At 35.6% G+C, this 22,138-nt stretch overlaps 1 protein-coding gene across 2 annotated transcripts; it reads right to left on the minus strand.

Annotated features, from left to right (window-relative positions):
* Nucleotides 1-1,500: 1,500 nt before the first annotated feature.
* Nucleotides 1,501-22,000, minus strand: rgs14a (regulator of G protein signaling 14a). 2 transcript variants are annotated; one of them, XM_051860205.1, is made up of 14 exons: nt 21,814-22,000; nt 17,754-17,775; nt 15,438-15,604; nt 12,446-12,538; nt 10,397-10,540; nt 9,898-10,065; nt 9,536-9,614; nt 9,221-9,324; nt 7,457-7,672; nt 6,243-6,316; nt 5,699-5,825; nt 5,478-5,559; nt 4,161-4,235; nt 1,501-2,610 (listed from the first exon to the last, which is right to left on the minus strand). In XM_051860205.1, the coding sequence occupies exons 1-14, from the start codon at nt 21,925-21,927 to the stop codon at nt 2,447-2,449; spliced, it is 1,629 nt and encodes a 542-aa protein (XP_051716165.1). In that variant the 5' UTR covers nt 21,928-22,000; the 3' UTR covers nt 1,501-2,446. The 2 variants fall into 2 exon arrangements, with proteins under 2 accessions (XP_051716165.1, XP_051716166.1); XM_051860206.1 differs by lacking the exon at nt 21,814-22,000 and adding an exon at nt 20,064-20,210.
* Between the last annotated feature and the right edge of the window lie 138 nt (nt 22,001-22,138).

Consider the following 22,138-nt stretch of genomic DNA (forward strand, 5'->3'; position numbering starts at 1 on the left):
ATGTCGATCTAGTAATTCTTACTGTTTTTGTTAAACACGAATATCCCTAGTTAAGGTTACATGATTTGTTTGAGTGTCGTGCAAGACACATGATCACTGACGTCATTCAAGGCTTGGATTGAGAATTTTCTGATCGGCAGCCATCTTGTTTTGCTGAAGATCTCGGTGCTGACACAAAATTGGCGAGTCTTTATATGGGACAGAAAATCTGATGAGAAGCTGAAGCGCAGAGTGATGTCATCAAAATCATTAATCCATATTGAAGGAAATGAGACACGAAATTATGAATGCTCATCTTCTAAAGGTGAATTTTGTCATTGTTTTGGTGCACACTAGCTTATAATCTTAAAGGGGACCTATTATGCAAAATTCACTTGGTGTTTGAACATAAATGTGTTGGCAGTGTGTGTACACAACCATCCTATAATGATTAAAAAAAAAAAAGTTTTTTAATCCCCATAAAACGTAAAGTCTCATAGAACAAGTGTTTTCATTTTCTGTACAATCTGACGTCACATTGCTCAGGCCCCGCCCACAACCGCTGATGGACTCTGCCTTATTAGCATAGACCCCGCCCTGAGCGAGTTGTACGCCGTCTGCCGTTCTCTCGTAAGAGATTTAGGCGTTTTGTTGTTGAATGTAAGAGTGAAAATAAGAGTCTTGATTTACTCCTGACATCTGAGCCGCTGAAGACAGTGGATTTGTTTGATTTTTGAAGGGAATGCACCACAGATATAATATACACATGTGATTTCTGTCCCTGCTGTTTACATTCACAGACTTAACTGACTGCGTTGGCGAACTTTGTGTGTTTTTGACAGTTTAAACAACAAGATATGAAGGAGAAGTTTGTTTAATACTCACACGAGACATGCTGTCTGACAGCCAGTTTTCTGTGCTTGTGCTTCAGAAATGATAAATTAGAAGTTTAAACTGATATAGCTTTAAAACGCATGTAAATAAACTTTCATGATGAAGAACTGCAATGTCACGTGAGTGTGGCCGCAATATAGATGATAATCAAAACAATGCAGATGTTTTGTTAGTTTTTGGCAGAGTATCCAATGCATGAGTTATATAGGCTCCACCCTCTTCTTGAAAGTGGGCGGGGAGCAGCAGCTCATTTGCATTTAAAGGCACATGCACACTACATGGTATATTCTGGGGACACCAAAGACTTATATTTTACCCCTTTTTCGAGATGTAATATGTCCACTTTCAAAAACTTCCATTTTGACTTCATGGGCACTTTAATGTTAAATGAGACCTTGTAAAGCATTACCATGTTTTATTTTTATTTAGTTTTAAATTATTATTTCAGTTTTAGTAACTTTAGTATTTTCAGTCATTTATCAAATTAGTTTTAGGGGTTTTTTTTGTTGACAACAGTAATGCTGTCAAAAAGGCTTCCCTGCTCAACTTTTTTTTGACACACTACATAAGAAAACCACCAGAGAGGAAGTGACACAATCCACACACACACGAGTATTGAGAAACAAATGGCAAAAGACAAAAACCTTCATTACTATAGTTCAACTGACTGTACATGACTTAAAAACCACAGCAGAGATGCATTTAAAGAAACGTAATGATCATTTACTCACCCTCACGCTGATCTAAACCTGTATAACTTCTGGAGGAGGATGAAAGGAGACGTTTTATCTGCCATTTTCTCATACCACAAATACATTCATATGACTTTAGACGACCTTGAATATACGTTGTACGGACTAATTTTATAGCTTTTTGTCCAACATCTGCTTTCATTTTACAGAAGAGAGCAGCACTAACCAAATAATACACTAACAGAATTTAAATAAACTACATGAAAAAAAAGTGTCACAGTTTTGGTATGACATTACACGAAGCGCAAAAGACAGTAAATTTTATATTTTTAAACTATTCTGAATATGACTTTGCTAGCCTCATTACATATCAGATTGCCTCACCACACAAACCAAAAAAAAAAAAAAAAATTGTGCAAAAAGTTCTCATGTCAAACAGTGCAACTTCCCCCACACCAGCTCACACAAAACCGTTTTAATCAGACAAACTCATTGTGAACACAACACTGAATGTAAAGTCACGCTAATGTGCTCCCATACCAAATACGTTCTAATAAATATAAAAAGAGCACATTTAATGGTGCACACAATACAATCTGATATGAAAATAAATATACATTTTTTAGGCAAATGTAGTATGATCTTTTTTTACAACTCCCCATAATTCTGCATTATTTGATGGGCGGCGTTTCTAAGAGCTCTATATATGGCAGTGTCTGTAATATACAAAATATACACAAATCATTCACTCACAGGTTAAGAAAACTCAACTCGCTCACACACACAGGAGAGTTTCACTTCTCCACACAACTAACTGCTTTGAGTCTTTTAAGCTGCTTGAATAGTGCTCGAGGTCTCAGGTCACTGGACGGGTTCTCAGGTCAAAGGGCACAGTCTTCTTCCTGTGTGTGGTTGCAGGAATTCTGCTCTCCGTTCCCTGCTGGCAGCTGCAGGAACTGCGGCAACTCCAGGTGCTCTTTGGTGAGTAAACCGCGCTGGTCATCCACTCGGCTGCACTGGGCGCGGGTCAGCAGCTCGACGAGAACTGAGAGACAACAGATCAGCAGATGAAGAGATCAGTTCTACTCCTCTGTGCATGCGGTTTTGTTTAAGATTGTTTAAGCATGCGCTCTTGCAGTGTTGCCATGTCCTCTTATTATAACCGTTTGAGTTATTAAAGTGGGCAGGTGCAAGTTAAAAAGGTCAAAAATAGAGCATACCAAACACGAGATGGCAGAACGCTGCTATGGTTACGATGGTGTCAATCATCGCAGTTTTATGGAGTGAGTCGTGTTCCGTACGCGCATAAAGATAATTTACAGGATTCACTCCCGTAGTCAAATACGTTTGTCACTCCTGAAACAGTACATGGCCACTGTGTAGTAAACTAAAGCCCTTCAGAAATTAAATGATAAAATGTGGAGTGATATGAAAGTTTAGTATCAAATCGACAGCAGAATGTTGCAACTGACCAATCAGAATCAAGTATTTAAAAGAGCATGAACTGTAATTGTCATTTGATCTGACAACTTCACAGATTTAATTCAACGGGTGTCATTCAGTGATTATAAATGAATACAATTTTATTGCATTTTAATCCAAATTTGCAAATAAATATATTAACCTTTGGCAGTAATGAATTAAGAAAAACGTAAAATAATAATTTTATTATTATTAGTAAGATAATGACAACAACAAAAATACATTAAAAAAAATAAATAAATAAATAAATATATATATATATATATATATATATATATATATATAAAAAAATCTATAATAAAAATATAAATATTATAAAAATATAATAAAATATAAATAAAAATGAATATAAAAAAAAAATCTAAAAATAAATCATAAAATACAATTAAATATATAAATGGAAAAATAAAGTAATATAAAGACCTTAAAATTAATAATAAAAAATAAATAAAAATATAAATAGATCTTGTAAATATACATTTATAATAATATTTCATATATATATATATTATATATATATATATATATATATATATATATATATATATATATATATATATATATATATATATATATATATTATATATATTTATATATTTATTTTAGGCCTGGTTTCACAGACAGGGCTTAGACTAAGCTAGGATTAGGCCTTAGTTTAATTAGGATATTTAAGTAGCTTTAATAAACATGCCTTATTAAAAAACATTACTGGTGTGCATCTTGAGACAAAACTGGCTCTGACATATTTTAAGATGTTAGTGCAAGCTGCTTTGAGTTAAAATCAGCTGAAACAGCTCAAACATGCATTTTAGTCTGGGACTAGCTTAAGCCTTGCCTGCGAAAATGGGGGATAAAGATCTAAAAATAAAAGTAATAATAATCAATCATGGTTGATAATGCTTCTGGTGGTTCATTCCTCACAATGGATGGACAACGTGAGAGCAATGCATTGTGGGATACAGTATTCATGCAGCGTGCTCTGGTTGCATATAAATGTAGATTTGCATATTATGCACAGTATATGAACTGCACACTATTTTCTTTAGAAATCACCAGCTCAGGATGCATAACTAGCATGTTTATGTACAGCATCATACAAGAGTCCTGCCTTACCGTCCATCTCCTGGTGTTTTCTGGGTCTGGGATTTGCTTTGGGTGTTGGTGAAGAGGCTTGAGTCTCCAAACCAACTAAAACACACAGATACACAGCAGTAAACAGTCTGATGAGTGAGGAAATGAGATCATTGGAAAGAGAGAAGCTGATTTCATGACAGTTAACACCTCCCCCATAATCCTATTTTTAAGGTCTGGTGTAATGTGGTGCTCAGCTCCACCTGAAGAGCTACAGCGAGAAAATGAGCTTTAAAACGCTGCTTTAAAGCCAGCGACGACCCCTGAGGTGGAGGATTCATTTGTGGAGGGCAAAAATACTGTGACAGGAAAGTACAACAAATCTAACGCAAACTGACACAAGAGACAGAAAGAGAAAATCATGAGTGGTTTGCATAACTAAACTCAGAGACAGAGATTTGACTCCTGCAGAAAGATACTCGGAGTGGAAAAGCAAAGAAATAAAACAGGGTTCATCATGCTGACTTAAGAGCTATATTTTCACATTTATGGACGTTTATGCATTTAGTGTTTTTTCCTTCTATTTGGTCAAACTGATCTGTTTATTTAGATTTGTTTTAAATTAACATTTTAGTTTTGTAAAGACATTCAAAATTAGGCACAAATTACATCAGTCTACAAAATAAATGTACTAATTTAAATAATTTGAGCAGCTTTTGTCTGGTAATGCACATACATAAACACACAAATTAAAATTATATATATATATATATATATATATATATATATATATATATATATATATATATATATATATATATATATATATATATATATATAACAATTAGATAATTTAAATGGATTTATATTTTAAAAATTATTAATATAATACATTTTGTATATAATTAATAAAAGTATAATTATACAGTTATAATGATTTAGATAATTTATTTAAATAATATTTATAATTATATGATTTAAATGAATATTTTTTAAACAATTTTATTAATATTATATTATATATATATATTATATATATATATATATATATATATATATATATATATATACACACATACATATACATATACATACATACATACACACACATACTTTAAATGTATTAATATAATATAAAATTATTATTATTTAAATATTATTATAAGTATAATTATACAAATATAATGATTGAAATAATATTTTTTTTATTTAAATAATTATTTAAATGTTTTTTTTATTTAAATAATTATAATTAAAATAATATATAATTATATCTAATTTATTACTTATATAGTATATTAGTATTTGTATTTTATTAAATAAACTGATATTGACAAATCAATTGACAACATAACGCACCTTTAACTTTGTCCAAACGCATTGTTTTGTTCGATAGACGAAACACATTGGTGCTCAGGTTTAGAGGTTCATCTGAGCCACTCTGGAATGAGAACACAAAGGGGAAAAAAAATAATAATAAATCGGTTAATTATATTATATTTCAGTATCTTCACAACACTCTTGTTGTTGTTGTTCACCACGCCTCACATCAGTTTGGCAGAAATGCGTGGTTTACGCACCATAGTAACCTGCACATCCTGTGGTCGCAGCTGGTGTTTCTGCAGGACGGTGGAAATCGCATCGCCCAAATTCTTGCTCGACTTTGCGATGATTCCGACCGTTCTTCCTAAAAACACAACCTCCAGCCTGTACACAAACAAGATGTGTTTACAGGGTTATTTTAGTAAGCTAAAACCATAAAAAAACCTGCAGTGTTTATTATAAACATTTTAGCCATGCACATCATTCTTTTAATTTCATGTTCCTCGTAATCTTGAATCAGTATAACTTCCCCTCCCTCTTGCAGCGACGTCTCTTCTCTTCTCTGATGATGAGGGCGGGGCAACCTGTCACTCACATGAGATCCACCAATAGCAAACCACAACCATCAAATCAATTCACCAAGGACAAAATCAAGCCCCGTCCTACATTTGTTTCTGTTCCAGAAGCTGTTTCACTCTGATATACCTCACAATAGATAACAGACTAACACAACTTCATGCTGACTTTAACAGGGGAAGGGAACAGTAAATATTTCAGTATGAACCCCATTGTGTGACTCACGCAAAAGTAACTTTGAGTTCCAAAGTGAGCTGCTGATCTCCACACACAGAGCTGTCCTGATCCAGAGAAAGAGGCTGTCGAGAAGCAAACACACAGTATTCATCATCTTCACAAAAACTACAATGAAAAAGAACAGCATATTCTTAAAACTGGTGGCTTAAAAAGCCCAGAACACAAATATAGTATAATGCAACTTGTTGAGTCTCCAGAGAACAGCATTATAAACCAACACAGCCAATAAGTGCTATAAAGAATATCTATTTTAAGAGTTTTCAGCAATCACAAAGTTAGCCAGTCACAGCAGAGGTCATTTACATATAGAAGTGTTAAATGGGATGTTTTGTAGTACTGCAAATTTAATTCACAGGGTCAGAATGAGGGCAGAAGATGACCTTGCACAACTAAATTATGACAGTTTTTGCAGCATGACTTTACAAGTGGATGTTATGGAAGTTAAAAAATAGACAGGCAGAAGTGTAGAAAACTACAGACCCCCTAAAGGGACACATGGTGATGAAAAAAAAATGATACGTTAATGCTTTTGCGTTCTCACAAACGTTTTGCGTTCCCCAAAGAAACATTGCGTTCACTCGCAAAACTTTTGTGTTCTTTGGAATGAATGCAAAGGTTCTCGGGGGAACGCAAACCATTTTTTCCTTCATGTCCCTTTAGAGGCTCTGTAGAAAATGGCACCTTTAATGTTGTGAGAAGGTATATGAAAGTGCTGAAAATCTTGGCCAGTGTTAAAGATCTTGGTAACACTAATTTACATGCACCCTCATAATGCAATTATATCAACAATACGATTAAACTTTCTCTCATGTAAACAATACTTCGATCAAATTGATGCGTTTATAATGCAGTATACTGATGGTCAAAAACATTGAAATGAAGACATTTTTAGGTGGGTCACCGAAAAAATGACTAAGGCCGGATGGAAGAACTTGTATGAGAGTTCATCATTTGTGTCGTGCTTGTATTGTGCAACATAAGAGGAAATTAAAGTTTTTTGACCTTGGATGTATGTAAACCTATTAGGAACATTAGGGGCACTTTAACTAAAATTAAGATGAATAAATACCACAACAAATGCATTGCTCATTGTTAGTTCATGTTAGTTAATGCATTAACTTATGAGACCTTATTGTAAAGTGTTACCACAATCTAGCCCAGTCACGATGCTGGCAGGCAGATAGAGTAGTTTGTGGACTGACCTTATCTTTGCCGTGCAGGTAAATGAGGACGTCTTTCAGAGGAAAGCCTCTCTTCTCACACAGGCTGCTGAGCATGTCTCTGAGGGTCAGGCCCGGTCTGGCAGGGGCCAAGCTGGCGGTCCCGTCCGGCAAATAGACGCAACAGTACTTATCTGCTGTAGGAGAACCACAACTCAAGGCCTCTGGATCAGAGACGTTCACACTGCAGCGTCCATTCTGACAGAGAAAGAGACAGAGAAACTCGTAATTTGCAAAAAAAAAAAAACAGTCAGAACTGAGTTATAAACTCACAATTGTGAGAAGTAGAACTATGAGAGACTCACAATAGCGAAAGATAGTCAGAATTGTAAGATATAAACTCGCAATTGCATGAAATAGTCAGCTGTGAGAAACTCACAATAGCGAAAAATAGTAAAGAAAAAAAAAAAAAAAAACAAGAATTCCACGTTTACACAATTGCGAGTTTATAAACGCGCCAAATATATTTGAGCAATTGAGTTTTTCCCTCAGAAATGTGAGATACTCGTAAATTGAGTTATAAAGAGCAGTTGTTTTTCCATCTGAATAATATTTCCTGAGCATAATGAGAGATTTGCAAGCAATTTAAATAGCTTTTTTCCATGTTCATGTTTTTTTAGTGTGTAATGTTGCTGTTTGAGCATGAAAAAGTCCCTCCAGTGGGAGTTATTCTCTATATCAGTGTCACTGATATAGAAACTCCCTGAAACGCCTCCATTGTAGTCTTGAGTTTTCTTCACAATATTCCTCATTTAAATAATTCATATGCAGAATAAAGGGGCGGGGCCTGGTTGAGTTAGTTAGTAGTGTGTTGAAACTGGCAGCTATGGTAAGGGGGCGGGACATTTCCCAAATGACCAATCACAACACATTGTTCCAGCTGACCAATCAGAGCACATTGTGCTTTTCAGAAGGAGGGGCTTCATAGAGACAGGAGCTAAATGGAGCGTTATCGCCGTTTCCATCCAATGCTGAGAATTTAACTTATACTTTCCGAGGCGGATACCTGCTGTTTGGGAACACAGGCGTGTAAAACAGTCCTGGGAGGTAATTATACCGAACCTCTTTGACGACAGACTTTGCTCAGGCATTTCAGAACGACCAAAACATAATTTCAGATGCCGCGCAACGAGATCGGTTTGCTGGTTAGTCCAGTTATGTCGTCCCAAGTCACATGACTTTTTTGATGCGCATCAAGGAATTTTTCGGTAAATGTGTTTCCATCGTAATTTATGTGCATGTTTTCTTATTGGACAAAAAAAATAAATTTATCCGACTCAGTTGAGCGCATACGTTTTTTTTTATGCGCATTTTTAGAATTTATGCACATCATGGTGTTTCCATCCAGTGTTTTTTTTTTTTTTTTTTTTTTTTTTTTAAATGCGATATCCCAAAATATGCATAAAAACAGGTGGATGGAAATAAAGCTACTAACAGACTGGGAAGAGAGGAGCTGAAACAATGTAAAATAAGGTGAAAATCATGTGTTTTTTTGAACATTCAAGCATGAAAACCTGTTCTAGTAGAGCCCAAAACAAAAAAAGGCATAATGGGTCCCTTTTAAAAGTCTGGTCATTTTGACACAGTCCTTTCAAGTACTATTGTAATACTCAAAAACAGCTATCAATTTACCAAAATGCTTGTCACTATAATTTTACTCTTGCAAGCGCTTGTATTCCCTTCATGAAATGCAAAACCTTGTTAATTCTGTAATCTCCAGGAATATATTTGGTTTGGTGAAGATACCTCAGCTCGACCGAATCCAGAGACCAACTCCAAGCTGCTATTAGACTTCACCGAGATCTGAGACTCTTTCCGAGACACCGTCACATGCTGGTACGACTGGTCAGCTGAGAAACACAGATGCTGTTAGTGTAGTTATGAACAGTTCACATTCAAAGGTTAAACAGATCATGCAAACAGAAAAAACTGTGGGCATCTGCAACCATCACTGACATGAAACATGCATCTTCATAAGACTGAATATAATAGAGACATGCACTGCAAATATGTCCACAGAGATGCCACACACAGATAGAGAAACGCTGAGTAAGATGGTACCTCCCCATGAGCCTCTCTTCTCTAACCTCTTCTTCCTGTTGGTCTTGCTGTCTGATGAGGGCACTTTCAATTCAACGCTCTGTTCAAAAACACACAGAGTAACCTACATATTAGGACTTGTTTCCACTGTGGTTCTCAGTCTGCTTAGTCACTGACACGCCATCACATTCCCACGGTGGACTGACAAGCTTTCTCAGCCATTAGGCCCTTTTAAATATCTGCACTGCAAGCAATATATATTCATATATATGCCTTGGTGAGCAGAAGAGACCTCTGAATGGTAGTTCAACGGTAGTTTTTTAATGAAAAAAAATTATCTAAAACTAACTAAACATATCTTGAAGGGATTTTAAGTGCATTACCTTTCTGTTACTAGGTGGCGTTGCACTCTTTTTGGACATTTTGCTTTTGGGCTCCGGGGTTCCAATGCTGGGAAGAGGACGACCCTCCACACAAGACAGCATGCAGTTCTGGTACAGCTGAGAGCGAACAAACCTCGTGTAGCTGTCCATTTTCATTAGTTTGAAGATCTGCGGCAGGGGGAGAGAATGAACCGTTACTGTAAATCATTAGAGATTTTCTGTGTACATGTAACTCTAAACATATTTGACAAGTGAAGCAGTTTTTGCAATGCCAGACTTATTTATATGTTATGAATAATCTGATCTTTTGGTCCAAATTGCAAATAATTAATTAAAACACACAAATACCTTTCATTTCTTCAATTCCTTAATATACAAACCTATTTTTATTAAATTTCTAGCAAAAATAACTATGCCATGACATATATATCATCACATGAGTAATTTTATATCACAGTATTGGTATGTGATTGTCATCCCACCCACCCCTAGCATGTACCTGTGCCTGTGCTTTATTGAACATGTCGGGTGTAGGCGTCTTCAAGGCGCTCTCTTCCATCTGGGCCGTATCGTCAATATTAACCGCATGCAGAGAGCTTTCAGAAAGAAAATTGTCGTAGATGGAGCGTGCCTCTTTCTTCAGCTGATGGGGGACATGTGCGATAGTTTTAGGGTGATATTTGCCTTTGATTTTCTCATTATGACTAAAGATTGTATGATAGCTTGTTTCTGCCATGGAATAAAAAAAAATTATAAATAATAGGTAACTAATAAACTCGCAATTGCGAGAAATATACTGCGAAAAATGGTCAGAACTGAGTAACAATCTCGCAATTGAGAAATATTCAGAACCGAGTATTAAACTCGCAATTGCGAAAAAAAAGTCAGAACTGAGTACATTTCCTTGCAATTATGAGAAATATTCAGAACTGAGTAATACTCACAATTGCACGAAATATTCAGAACTGTGAGCTATAAACTCGTAATTTGCAAAAAATAGTCAGAGTTGTAAGATAAACTCGCAATTGCAAGAAACGGAGCTGTGAGAAACTCACAATAGCGAAAAATAGTAAAGAAAAACAAAAAAAAAACAAAAGAATTTCACGTTTACACAATTGCGAGTTTATAAACTCGCCAAATATAATTGAGCAATTGAGTTTTTTCCCCCTCAGAAATGTGAGATACTCGTAAACTGAGTTATAAAGTCTCAACTGCCTTATCTATTTTTTGTTCCATGGCAATCTTCCATCACACAGTCAGATCATACAGAGAAGAATTAAAGATGCAGATGACAAACTTTCCAAAAACGCCACTTCTAGCAAATATACAATGCTGGGATGGAATGTAGCCTACTGGTTTATAAGCAGGACTACTAACACAACGAAAGATCTCTTATCTGTCTTTGTTTAGTGGCATCATGAAATTATTATGTAGACTAGACAAGTCCACTGAAGTAACCTGGTTTTTCCCTCAAAGGCACAATGATGATTCAATTCTTTCAGAATCAAACAAGCAACCTTCCAGTTCCAAGCTATGACTTTTTCCCACTGTTCAAACTATTAAATAAGGTGCAAGTTCCTGTTTTACACTAAGATCAAACAATGTTGCGCAACATTCTAGTTTTGTTTCATTGCATCACTTGCTTATAGTGGTGTTATGCAGAGCGAGTCTGCTATTGTGCCTGTGAAAGATAGCTTAGATACCCGAGATAGCTTCAGGAAGACTGTCCTGCCCTTAATTATTAAAGGAACACTCCATTTTTTTTGAAAATAGGCTCATTTTCCAACTCCCCTAGAGTCTCCGGGTCTGGCGGTACCACTTTTAGCATAGCTTAGCATAGTTCATTGAATCTGATTAGACCGTTAGCATCTCCTTAAAAAATGACCAAAGAGTTTCGATATTTTTCCTATTTAAAACTTGACTCTTCTGTAGTTACATCGTGTACTAAGACCGACGGAAAATGAAAAGTTGCAATTTTCTAGGCCGATATGACTAGGAACTATACTCTCATTCCGGCGTAATAATCAAGGAACTTTGCTGCCGTACCATGGGTGCAGCAGGCACAATGATATTACGCAACCATGGAGACATTTGTGAGAGACGCTGCGTAATACCGTCGGTCTTAGTACACGATGTAACTACAGAAGAGTCAAGTTATAAATAGGAAAAATATCGAAACTCTTTGGTCATTTTTGAGCGAGATGCTAACGGTCTAGTCAGATTCAATGAACTATGCTAAGCTATGCTAAAAGTGGTACCGCCAGACCCGAAGATCGGCTGAATGGATTCAAAAACGGTAAAACTCAACTGTTTAACTCTAGAGGAGTTGGAAAATGAGCCTATTTTCAAAAAAAGTGCAGTGTTCCTTTAAGACGCCATGCATTTTACATGACTGCAATATCTACACATTCAATATATACACATTTCTTACTCATTTTAAGTCATAATGTATATTCAAAAACTTTATTTCTTGGTTTAAATGGGATTTTTTTCCCAATTTAAAATGAGATTTTCAATTCCCATGCTAATTTAAAAAGTCTTTGCATACCTCTTCCAGTCTCGTAGGTGGGATTTTCTTGAACTTTTCACAGGCTTGGTAGAACAGGATATTCTCGGCACTCACCTCTGATTTGAGAAACTCCTGTGAGAAAAACCAAAACACTTCAATGATTCAACACATGCAACTCAAAGGAGCTCTAGGTGTAAATTATGTCTCTTTATGACTGAGTACTTCCTTTTGACCAGTAACTTTGTGAAGTAAACTGCTTGGACTTGGAGTAAGAAAGTCAAAATTTAATTATGCTAATGTATACTGCCAAATGACATTAAAAATAATGTGTTATTTTTTCCTTTTACGGTATACCAGACAAAAAGTGAAATCCATATCTCTTGTAACATCTCTAATAGCACACCTTCAACAAGCTGTACGATTTAGCTGTAAGATTTTCTTGGACCCGGGAACACCACAAGTCGACAAACACCATGACTAAAAGTTTTCCAAGAGGTACTCCTACTAAAACACTGTAAAACACAATATTTGACTGGCAAGCGTATCTCCATAGCAGACTGGTGGGAGTGGCCTCAGATGGCAACATGCCCCGTGCATTATGGGTTAAGTTTTCCTTCCTATTTGGCAAACGGGAAGACAACAGCCTTATTTCTTGTTTTTCTGTAGTTGAGGTAGAACAGATTTCCCCCCCCCCCACCTTTCTTGGCATAACTTGGTATAGGCAGCCAAGTTTTATTGAAAGCCCATTTTTCCAGCTGTGAAGTACCCCTTTAACTTTAAGGTTAGAGGTTTATTGATATCACTATCCCTCAAAAAAAAGATACACACAAGTCAAATTTTTCACAATACACATTCTTTCAAAGCAGTTTTAGCGAAGATTATGATAATGTTTATAATATCTTAACATCTACATGTCTCATAGTCACATTTAGCAGATTAGAGCTGGACTGTAATAGTTACATTTTGCAACGATACAAGCTATTCAAGTAGCTGAGGTTTGCTAGTATATAGTACATTTTACTTTATGTGAGTATACTGTATATGTGCAGAAAAAGTTGGACATACTTGTATATAAATCTTGTTTAAAGTGTGGTATATCTCTAAATGCTCATAGAAACTATATGTTTTTCTCCAGTGATTGCATCCTGTCTTATTTGCATCTTTATTGTAATATGGATCTTTATATAAGATTTTGAAAAGGTCATAGATCAGAAGAAGAATCAGAAAGAGCTTTATTTTAGCACACACAAGGAATTTCTCTTGGTAAATGAAGCTTCATTTATATACATATAAATACAACAAGACACTAGGGCTGGGCGATATGACGATATTATCGTATATCGACAATGTCTTACAAGTATCGCAATGTCGATAATAAAAGTCAGTTACAGATGATAATCGCCAATATCGAGAAAAAGAAAAAAAATACAAATTTATTTAACATAGTCCCGTAGTTACCATTCACATATTTATTCACATGCAGTAGCATAAATGAAATATTTTGTAGCCTATAGTAGCTAATAGGGTTAGGAATAAAAAAATAAAAAAAATCTATTCTGGAATCACATTTACTTAAGGCCAGGAATCGAATAGGCCTATGCTACAAACAACAGAAAAGGAGGATTCACATCAAGCACCTGCAGCGCAAAATAAACTCATAGCCTAAATAAAAGGAATACACAAAATATATCACTTAAACAATTAACAGATTAACAAAATGAAAGAAAAAAAAAAAAAAAAAAAAAAAAAAACTGAAGCCATATGCTGTTTTGATTTATTTTTTTGCGACGCTCTCCACACAAACACGTTCAAAAAGGAAACTTAGACGGAAAAAAGCGGTACCTGTTTTCTTTATTTTACAAAAACAAAATGTTTTGTTTTTATTGTGAGTGTACACAGATATAATTAAACTCTTTACACTTTATGTATGACCAAAATGAGTATTTTAAGTTGTTTTCACTGGTGTAAGGAAGCAGTTCAAGTGATCACGCCGGCGCCTCGCCCGCACTCATGTTAATAGCACTGCTTGACATCGCAGCCTGTTCATTATCAAAATAAAATTCACAAACAACATTTGTAATTACTTATTTTTCCAAATAAATAATGTTTTTTTTTTTTTTTTTATTATTTCGTTATAAGAGGCCTGTAAGGACGCATCCGAGCTCTAAAACATGAGAAAAAAAAATAACCTTTTCGTTTTTAGTCATGCAGAATGAATCAAATTGTTTTTAAATCGCTTTTAGACAAATAACAAATACATAATAGCTTAACTACAAGTTTAAAAAACAGCGCGACGCGTTAAAATTTAATAAATTAAACATATCATAATGAAATGTGTGTTCAAAAATGAAAGAGAAACATCGGACCTTAAGAAAAAAATAGGCCAGACACATTTGACATCAACATGCATCATTCTTACAATCACCACCAGAATGTCCACCTTCACAATGAACTCCGTTAAACTCTGATCAATTCAACAGTTCTCGTCATGAAACGAAATTCATTTCAAACACTTGATAAGAGCAGTGTGGAAATGATTAACAACACTAACATAAAGCTAATGTTTTATACTAAAGAACAAACTATGAAAAGAAAAACAAACCTTTAACCTTTAATTAAATTAAGTTTATGCCTACTAATTTGCAGGCCATTTTCAGATAAAGTGCAACCAAACTGATGTGTGTTTACAGTGCGTGTCGGCTATGTTGTCTCCGACAGGGGCGGGGCGGACGGGGCGGGGCTCGGGTAGACGATATTATCAGATATCACGATATTTTAAGGCGATTATCGATAAAATATTTTTTACATATCGCCCAGCCCTACAAGACACATAAAAAAAAAAAAATATGTGAAATATATGAAAAAGCATGAAGATACAGTCAGGATGAGACAGAATAGACACATTTACATATGAACAAGTTCAGGTATTTACAGTTTACAATATTATAGATAATGTGAATAAATAGAATTGCATTAAGAAGATATTGCACAAAACAGTAGGAGTGTTGTGGTAAGACGTCTGAAAACTTACAGTAAAGTATCGCACACCAACATGGTCTTCAAGCAGCCGTTCGAAACACACCGCCCAGCTGACCACCCGACTGGCTGGACCATCAGAGCCCTGACCACCACCTGACCTGCTCGAGCTCTCTGATAGGCTGGAGCTGCTGCCACAGCTGGATAACTTGAGGTTTAGTTCTGTACAGAAATACAAGGATGAACTGAGTGATAGACATGATGCATTGGGTGTGTCACTTGTGACTGGACCACAAGACTGATGTCACAGCAAGTTCTACAGTAGGCCTGTCGCCATTACTCATTAATTGTCTGATTTTGGTCTAAATACAATGTGAGATAACTGCAAGAATTGCCATTCAAATAAGGGATGTTTAAGCTCTTAAAGAAATGGCATCAAATGTACAATGTCATGTCTACTTTTCTGGTGAAAGAAAGAATAAAATAAAAAAAAATTACACAAGGTTTGTGGACTTAATCAGAATGCATAATGTAATGTAATATAAATTTTTAAATGCATTATAGTGAATCATATGGGCCTATTTTATAACAATTTTTATTTATTATTATTTTTATTAGGGATGTAACGATATTATCAATATCGTGGTATCACAATAGCAAAATTGTCTCTACATCATCGTGGTCACATGACTGTATGAAACTATATGTATTCCAGGCAAAAAGTGTATTTTCTTTTGCCCAGTGGAGCACAACGAAGGGAAGCGGTAACTAGTATTAGGAACTGAGAACCAGTTTCTATTCAGAACGAAGTGCATATCCTTTAATAGAGACGTCTCACCTCATGAACATTATAACAATGAATGCACTGAAAAGCCCTCGCGCTACTCATACGTGTGTGAGTGTGAGTGTGAGTGTGAGTGTGAGTGTGAGAGAGAGAGAGAGAGAGAGAGAGAGAGAGAGAGAGAGAGAGAGAGAGAGAGAGAGAGAGAGAGAGAGAGAGAGAGAGAGAGAGAGAGAGAGAGAGAGAGAGAGAGAGAGAGAGAGAGAGAGAGCAAAACTGCACAATTATTCTTTAACCCATAATGGTCTCTTAATTGTTACTGACGATTTAGTCCCTTGGTGTCAGATTGACCCCAAACATTTACAGAGCGATTGCATAAGGAAATACATTTTTTTTTATTTTTTTTTTTTATGATAAACTATATATAATTTTTTTTATTTACTTCATCTATGCATTTATGCTGTGTTTTTGTGGATATTTTGTATTTTACGAAATTTATGAAAAATTGATTTTTAATGAAAAAAAAAAATCCCTTTAATGATGAAAATTAAATCTAAATTGTATTTGGACATTGCTCTATGTGTTAGGGATAGAATACTACCATCTACAGGTTTGTGGAAAAACTTTAGGAATTAGTTAAAGAAAGAAAGTGCAATGACCACATATATCCAATAGAGACTGTATGTTTGTGTGTGTAATATATATATAATATATATATGAGATAGAACGTTCGTTCCACTTTATGTTTATGGTCAAGGACCAGACCTTTATTTACATGTAAAATTTTTCAGATTTAGGCCAATTTTGTTGATTTTATTTGCCAATTTCTACAGAAATACCCTCTGTTGCTGTCACACGTGTGTATGTTTGTGTTTATGTGTGTGTATGTATGAGATAGAAAGTTCGTTCCACTTTGTGTTTATGGTCTAGGACCAGACCTTTATGGAAATGTAGAACATTTCAGATTTATTCAGATTTTTTTTTTTTTTAATTTTCCCATTCATTTTCAATGTGGGGTCAATCTGACCCCGAAGGATATGACCCCGAAGGCCAAAAGTGATGTCCAGAGGGGATTTTTGTTTTTATGACCCCACGAGTTCGATTAAATGAGGAAAATACTTTATATTTTTAAAAATATTTTAAATGTGAAGGAAAAACTAAATGCTAAACCTCCTTAAGGTCTTTATCTGACTGAATTATTTGACAAAAAAGGCAGCTGCAGGTTTTATTTTACAATGCAAAAAACATGCATAGAAAAACAAAAAGCTCACAGGAAAAAAAACATTGACTACAACATAATCAGTTATTAATATCTGGTTCTCTCTTGTTTTTGCATGTGTTGATAATTTCTCTGTATGACATCCTGGCCAAAAAAAATGTCTGCACAAATTTTGGCCACTACTGTTTATTATTATTATTATTTCACAGATTCCAAGTAAAAAAAAATAAAATCACATATTAGGCTCATGACATGAACAAAACACAATTAAACTGTTAATTGCAATTATTTATATGACAATGAATTGTCAGCACAACATTCATGATGGTGACAGCCATGCTTATTCTACAACTTAAAGAAATGAAACTTACCGCCATCAGAAACTGCCTGGGTCTGCAAGAGCAAACAAACACACACAATCAGGCTACCATGAAATTAATGGGGCCTGTAGTATCATAGGCATGAATTAAGCAAGTAATGCATCACAGGAAATAACATTTTAACAGCTGCATGGTTTTTTTTTCTCAGCTCACACAGGAAATGGGTGTGTTCGGCATTAAAGGTTCATTAGGAGACATGACACGGCTCTTCAGACAGCATGTCACATGTGAGCGAGGTGTTAATAGTGAGGTTCACTTTTGACTGACCCTCTCTGCAAACTTGTCTGTGGCATTGAAAGTCTCATCGCCATGGAAACAATCCGGAAACCTGACTGAGAAATGCTAATTTTCCTCTGTGGCTCAACGTGCATTCGTTTTTTCTTCTTCATATCCACAGGTTTAGCAAGCTACCGAAATAGTCACACCACAGATTGTTTAAGAAGCTATATTATAATTATTGCAGACTAACCTGTAAGCCTATACAAAAATAGAAAATAAAATTTAAAAATAAAGGTTTCAAAAGAGGGTTATCTAAATAAGGACAATTATTACACTACAGCCTAAACCTAAAAGAAAACATTGTTGAATTTTTTGTATTATTTTTTTTTACATTTATAAAGTTGGCAGACACTTTCATCCAAAGCAACTTACACTGCATTCAAGCTATAATTTTATCAGTTCCCGCATTCCCCTGGAATTGAACCCGTGACCTTGGTGTTGCGAGCGGCAGTTACTATAAAGCCTTTGAAGACATCCCTAGAGTTGTTCAAAAGTAATCTGATCAGATTAGATCAAATCTTGAAGATTCTGAAATCAGATTAGATCACAAAATCCAATCTTGGTTTTGTTCTGGATCAAATCGTGTATATACACATACACACATTTTATTTTTTTTGATCAAAATTATCCCAGGATTATCCTGATTCCAGCAGAAGGGTGGATTTCAGGAACAACTGTGTAATATTTTTTTTTTTTTTTTAAATACATCATGTGTATCATGTAAAATACACACATTTATATATTTATTTTGCTCTTGATTAGTTTAACTGTTAAAGTAATAAAAGAGAAGTAAACATTAGGCTTTCTATTAAGCCTTTCGGTACAGTAAAGTAAAAGAGATTTTGGCACCATAAAATAATCCCCCGAACAGCTGTCAATAGCAAACAAAAATATTATATTTTAAGTGTTTTTTTTAATTTTTTTTTTAAATCGCTGTATATAAACTACATTGGCACAATCAAAGATGAAAAAGTATGTTTATTTTAGTTGTGGGTCACATGAGGGGCTACGGAAAACACATGGTGATGGGATAAAAAATGAATTTTAATGCTTTTATGTTCTCTCACAAATTTTGCATTCACTCTCAAAACTTGAGAGTTCTTCGCAAATGAATGCCAAGTTTCTTGGGGGAACACAAAAGCATTAAAATATATGATTTCTATCCCATTTCATATTTCTTTCCATCACCATGTCCCTTTAATGCCTCCGTAGGGGTCTGATTGTTTAAAGGAATCTGAAAATGGAGGGGGACGTTTGTTTATGTTGTTTTCTTTCTCTTCATATAAAACACTTAAAGTGACCCACACTGACTCTTTCACCTGTTGTTCTTTACTAGTAGCCTACATTGTGAAATATGACCCCATTTAGAGCACTAGTAATCCGGATTTCCTCATCTGAAAAGGTGTGAATATGGATCGGGGTGATCCAATCCAATTGCTTTGAAAAAACGGCACACAAGCAAGATGGATTAACAGATCCTGGATGGCAAAACAGATTGAACTTTTTAAACTGGGCCCTGGACTAGTCAAACAAGATAACCAAAAGAAAACATATGTAATGTAACAACAGCAACACATCAGAGTATTAAAAACATACAAATATAATATATAATAATCATATACACCTTTAAAGACATCCCAAAAGCAATTTCATCAACTTCTAGGGACAATTTTGTCCACAAATCAAATGCACACAGACATTTTTCAAACACAAAGTCCTCTCTGACTCATTGTGGATGGAAAACGGATCAGGACACAAGCCAACAGAAGAAAACATCTGTACTGAATCAACAGCAACACATCAGAGATTCCTCAGAGCAAATGGCCGGCTTTGCCAGAATCTGAATTTTGCAGCGGTCAACCACTTTCTGGACTGAATATCTTGTTGAAATTGTAATTTTGATGCAAGGTTAAACACATGATCATGATCCCACAATAAAGCAACTCTCGCCACACACACACCCATCAAAACAAGCCAATCAGTGAAGCAGAAGAGCCAGCAGCAGGCCTGAACCCGACTCACCATCTGACCCGCTGGCACTGCCAGAGTCTTCATTGTCTTGGACATGGCCACATCAGGATTGGGACGAGTGTGCCCGCACTGAGGACGTCTCTCTCCAAACTGCTTCCCCTCTACAGCTACGCTGCCTGCCAACCCTCTTTCTTACAGCTCTGTCATTTCCTGTTTGAAAGGGAAGTCCTACCATAGCAACACACCGCAAGAGGAACTGTGGTTGCTCACTAAAACCTCTTTCTTGACTGTAAGCAGCCCTTTGTGTGTATGAGGCCCAAGCAGCAGCCCACCTACCTCTGCACCTATCCATTCAAATGAACAGAGCAATGAGAGAATTAAATAAACAACCACAGCGGATAACCTCAACCTGTCAGGAGCCACAAATGAACTTAAGCAGTAAAACTCACCAGTTTCATATGGAAACATGCCAAACGGGCCTGAGAACCTGACATGGACATTTTCACTGTGAAAAATGTCTTACCCTTGTGTCGTTCCACATCTGTGTGACCTTCGTTCATCTTCGGAACACAAATTAAGATCTTTTTGATGAAGTCTGAGAGGTTTCTGTCTCTCCATAGACATCCAACGCAACTACCACTCCATGGTCCAGAAAGGTAGAAAAAACATCATTAGTACTCCATGTGAGTCCAGTGGCTTAAACTAAATTTTATGAGTGCTTTGTTTGCACCAAAAAAAAAACAAAAAAACAAAAAAAAAAACTTAATTTACCATTTTACTTATAAAAATATTGATCTGCAATGCACGTTCATGAGTGCTTCACGACGCATGTGTTGTGTTCAGACTCGTGCATCAACTCAATGCACATGCACGAGTGTTCACGAAAGCATCATGATGCATGTGTTGTGTTCAGACTCACGCGTTAACTCAATGCACATGCACGAGTGTTCACGAGAGCTTCACGACGCATGCGTGAGCTGACATTGTGTGAACACACTTTGGATTATTATTTTGTAAGTAAAGTGGTAAATTATGTTGTTGTTTTTTTGCACAATCAAAGCACTCACATCACTTCATAAAACTGAGTTTAAGCCGCCGGAGTCACATGGAGTACTTTAATGATGTCTTTTTCCTACCTACCTGTCTGGACCTTGGAGTGGTAGTTGTGTTGGATCTCTACGGAGAGACAGAAACCTCTCAGACTTCATCAAAAAGATCATAATTTGTGTTCTGAAGATGAACAAGGGTCTTATGAATGTGAAACGACTTGAGGGTGAGTAATTATTGAAAGAATTTTCGATTTTGGGTGAACTAACCCTTTAAACAATGTGTCATACTGTGATGTCACACATGCAATGAATGAGAGCAGACAGATTACTGTGGAAAATATTAACTTATTTAAATTACATGTTATTACTGTCAGGTTGGTGAAGTTGTCAAAAACTATGGTTTGATATTACACTAAAAAATGCTGAGTTGTTTCAACCCATATTTGGGTCAAATATGGGTTGAAACAACCCAGCATTTTTTGAGTGTACGTTTAACATTTTTGCTTGCCTTATTTATAAAAAAAAAAAAAAGCTATATAACTATTTTTTAATAATAGATTTTTCTAACAGTCTCTCCATTAACAGAAAACAAAAATCAATACGTATAAGGACTAAAATAATAAAAATGTCTGGACACAAATCTAAAGTATATTCATTGTATTTTAAAAATACATTTAAGCAAATGCGTGTGTATTCATACTGATTTTCGTGATACTATAAAATAAAATAAAATCTTTGAAATTCCCGCTCACCGGATACTCGCTCGAGCGCATCTTGAGAACGCGACTCTTGCTGAACTTTATCTGTAAAGATGCTCCTCTGGCCAGCCGACAGAAGCTTTGGCTTAGATTTCTTATCGCCACCATAATAATACCTGCAGCCGAGAATACTAGAGACTGAGTGTTTTACCAGCGCAACACGCGTTCGACGCGCCTCAACTTCAAACAGGTGAGCGGGGAATCAGTTGACACGCATGCGCAGAACGCTCAAAGGACTTTTATATTGCACAACAGTTTGGTTAGGTATTAAATTAGATTAAATTAAATTAAAACTCTGCATCAAAGCTATTCAGAAAGG

Source organism: Ctenopharyngodon idella, chromosome 14 (assembly GCF_019924925.1).
Source record: "Ctenopharyngodon idella isolate HZGC_01 chromosome 14, HZGC01, whole genome shotgun sequence".
Classification (NCBI taxonomy): Eukaryota; Metazoa; Chordata; class Actinopteri; order Cypriniformes; family Xenocyprididae; genus Ctenopharyngodon; species Ctenopharyngodon idella.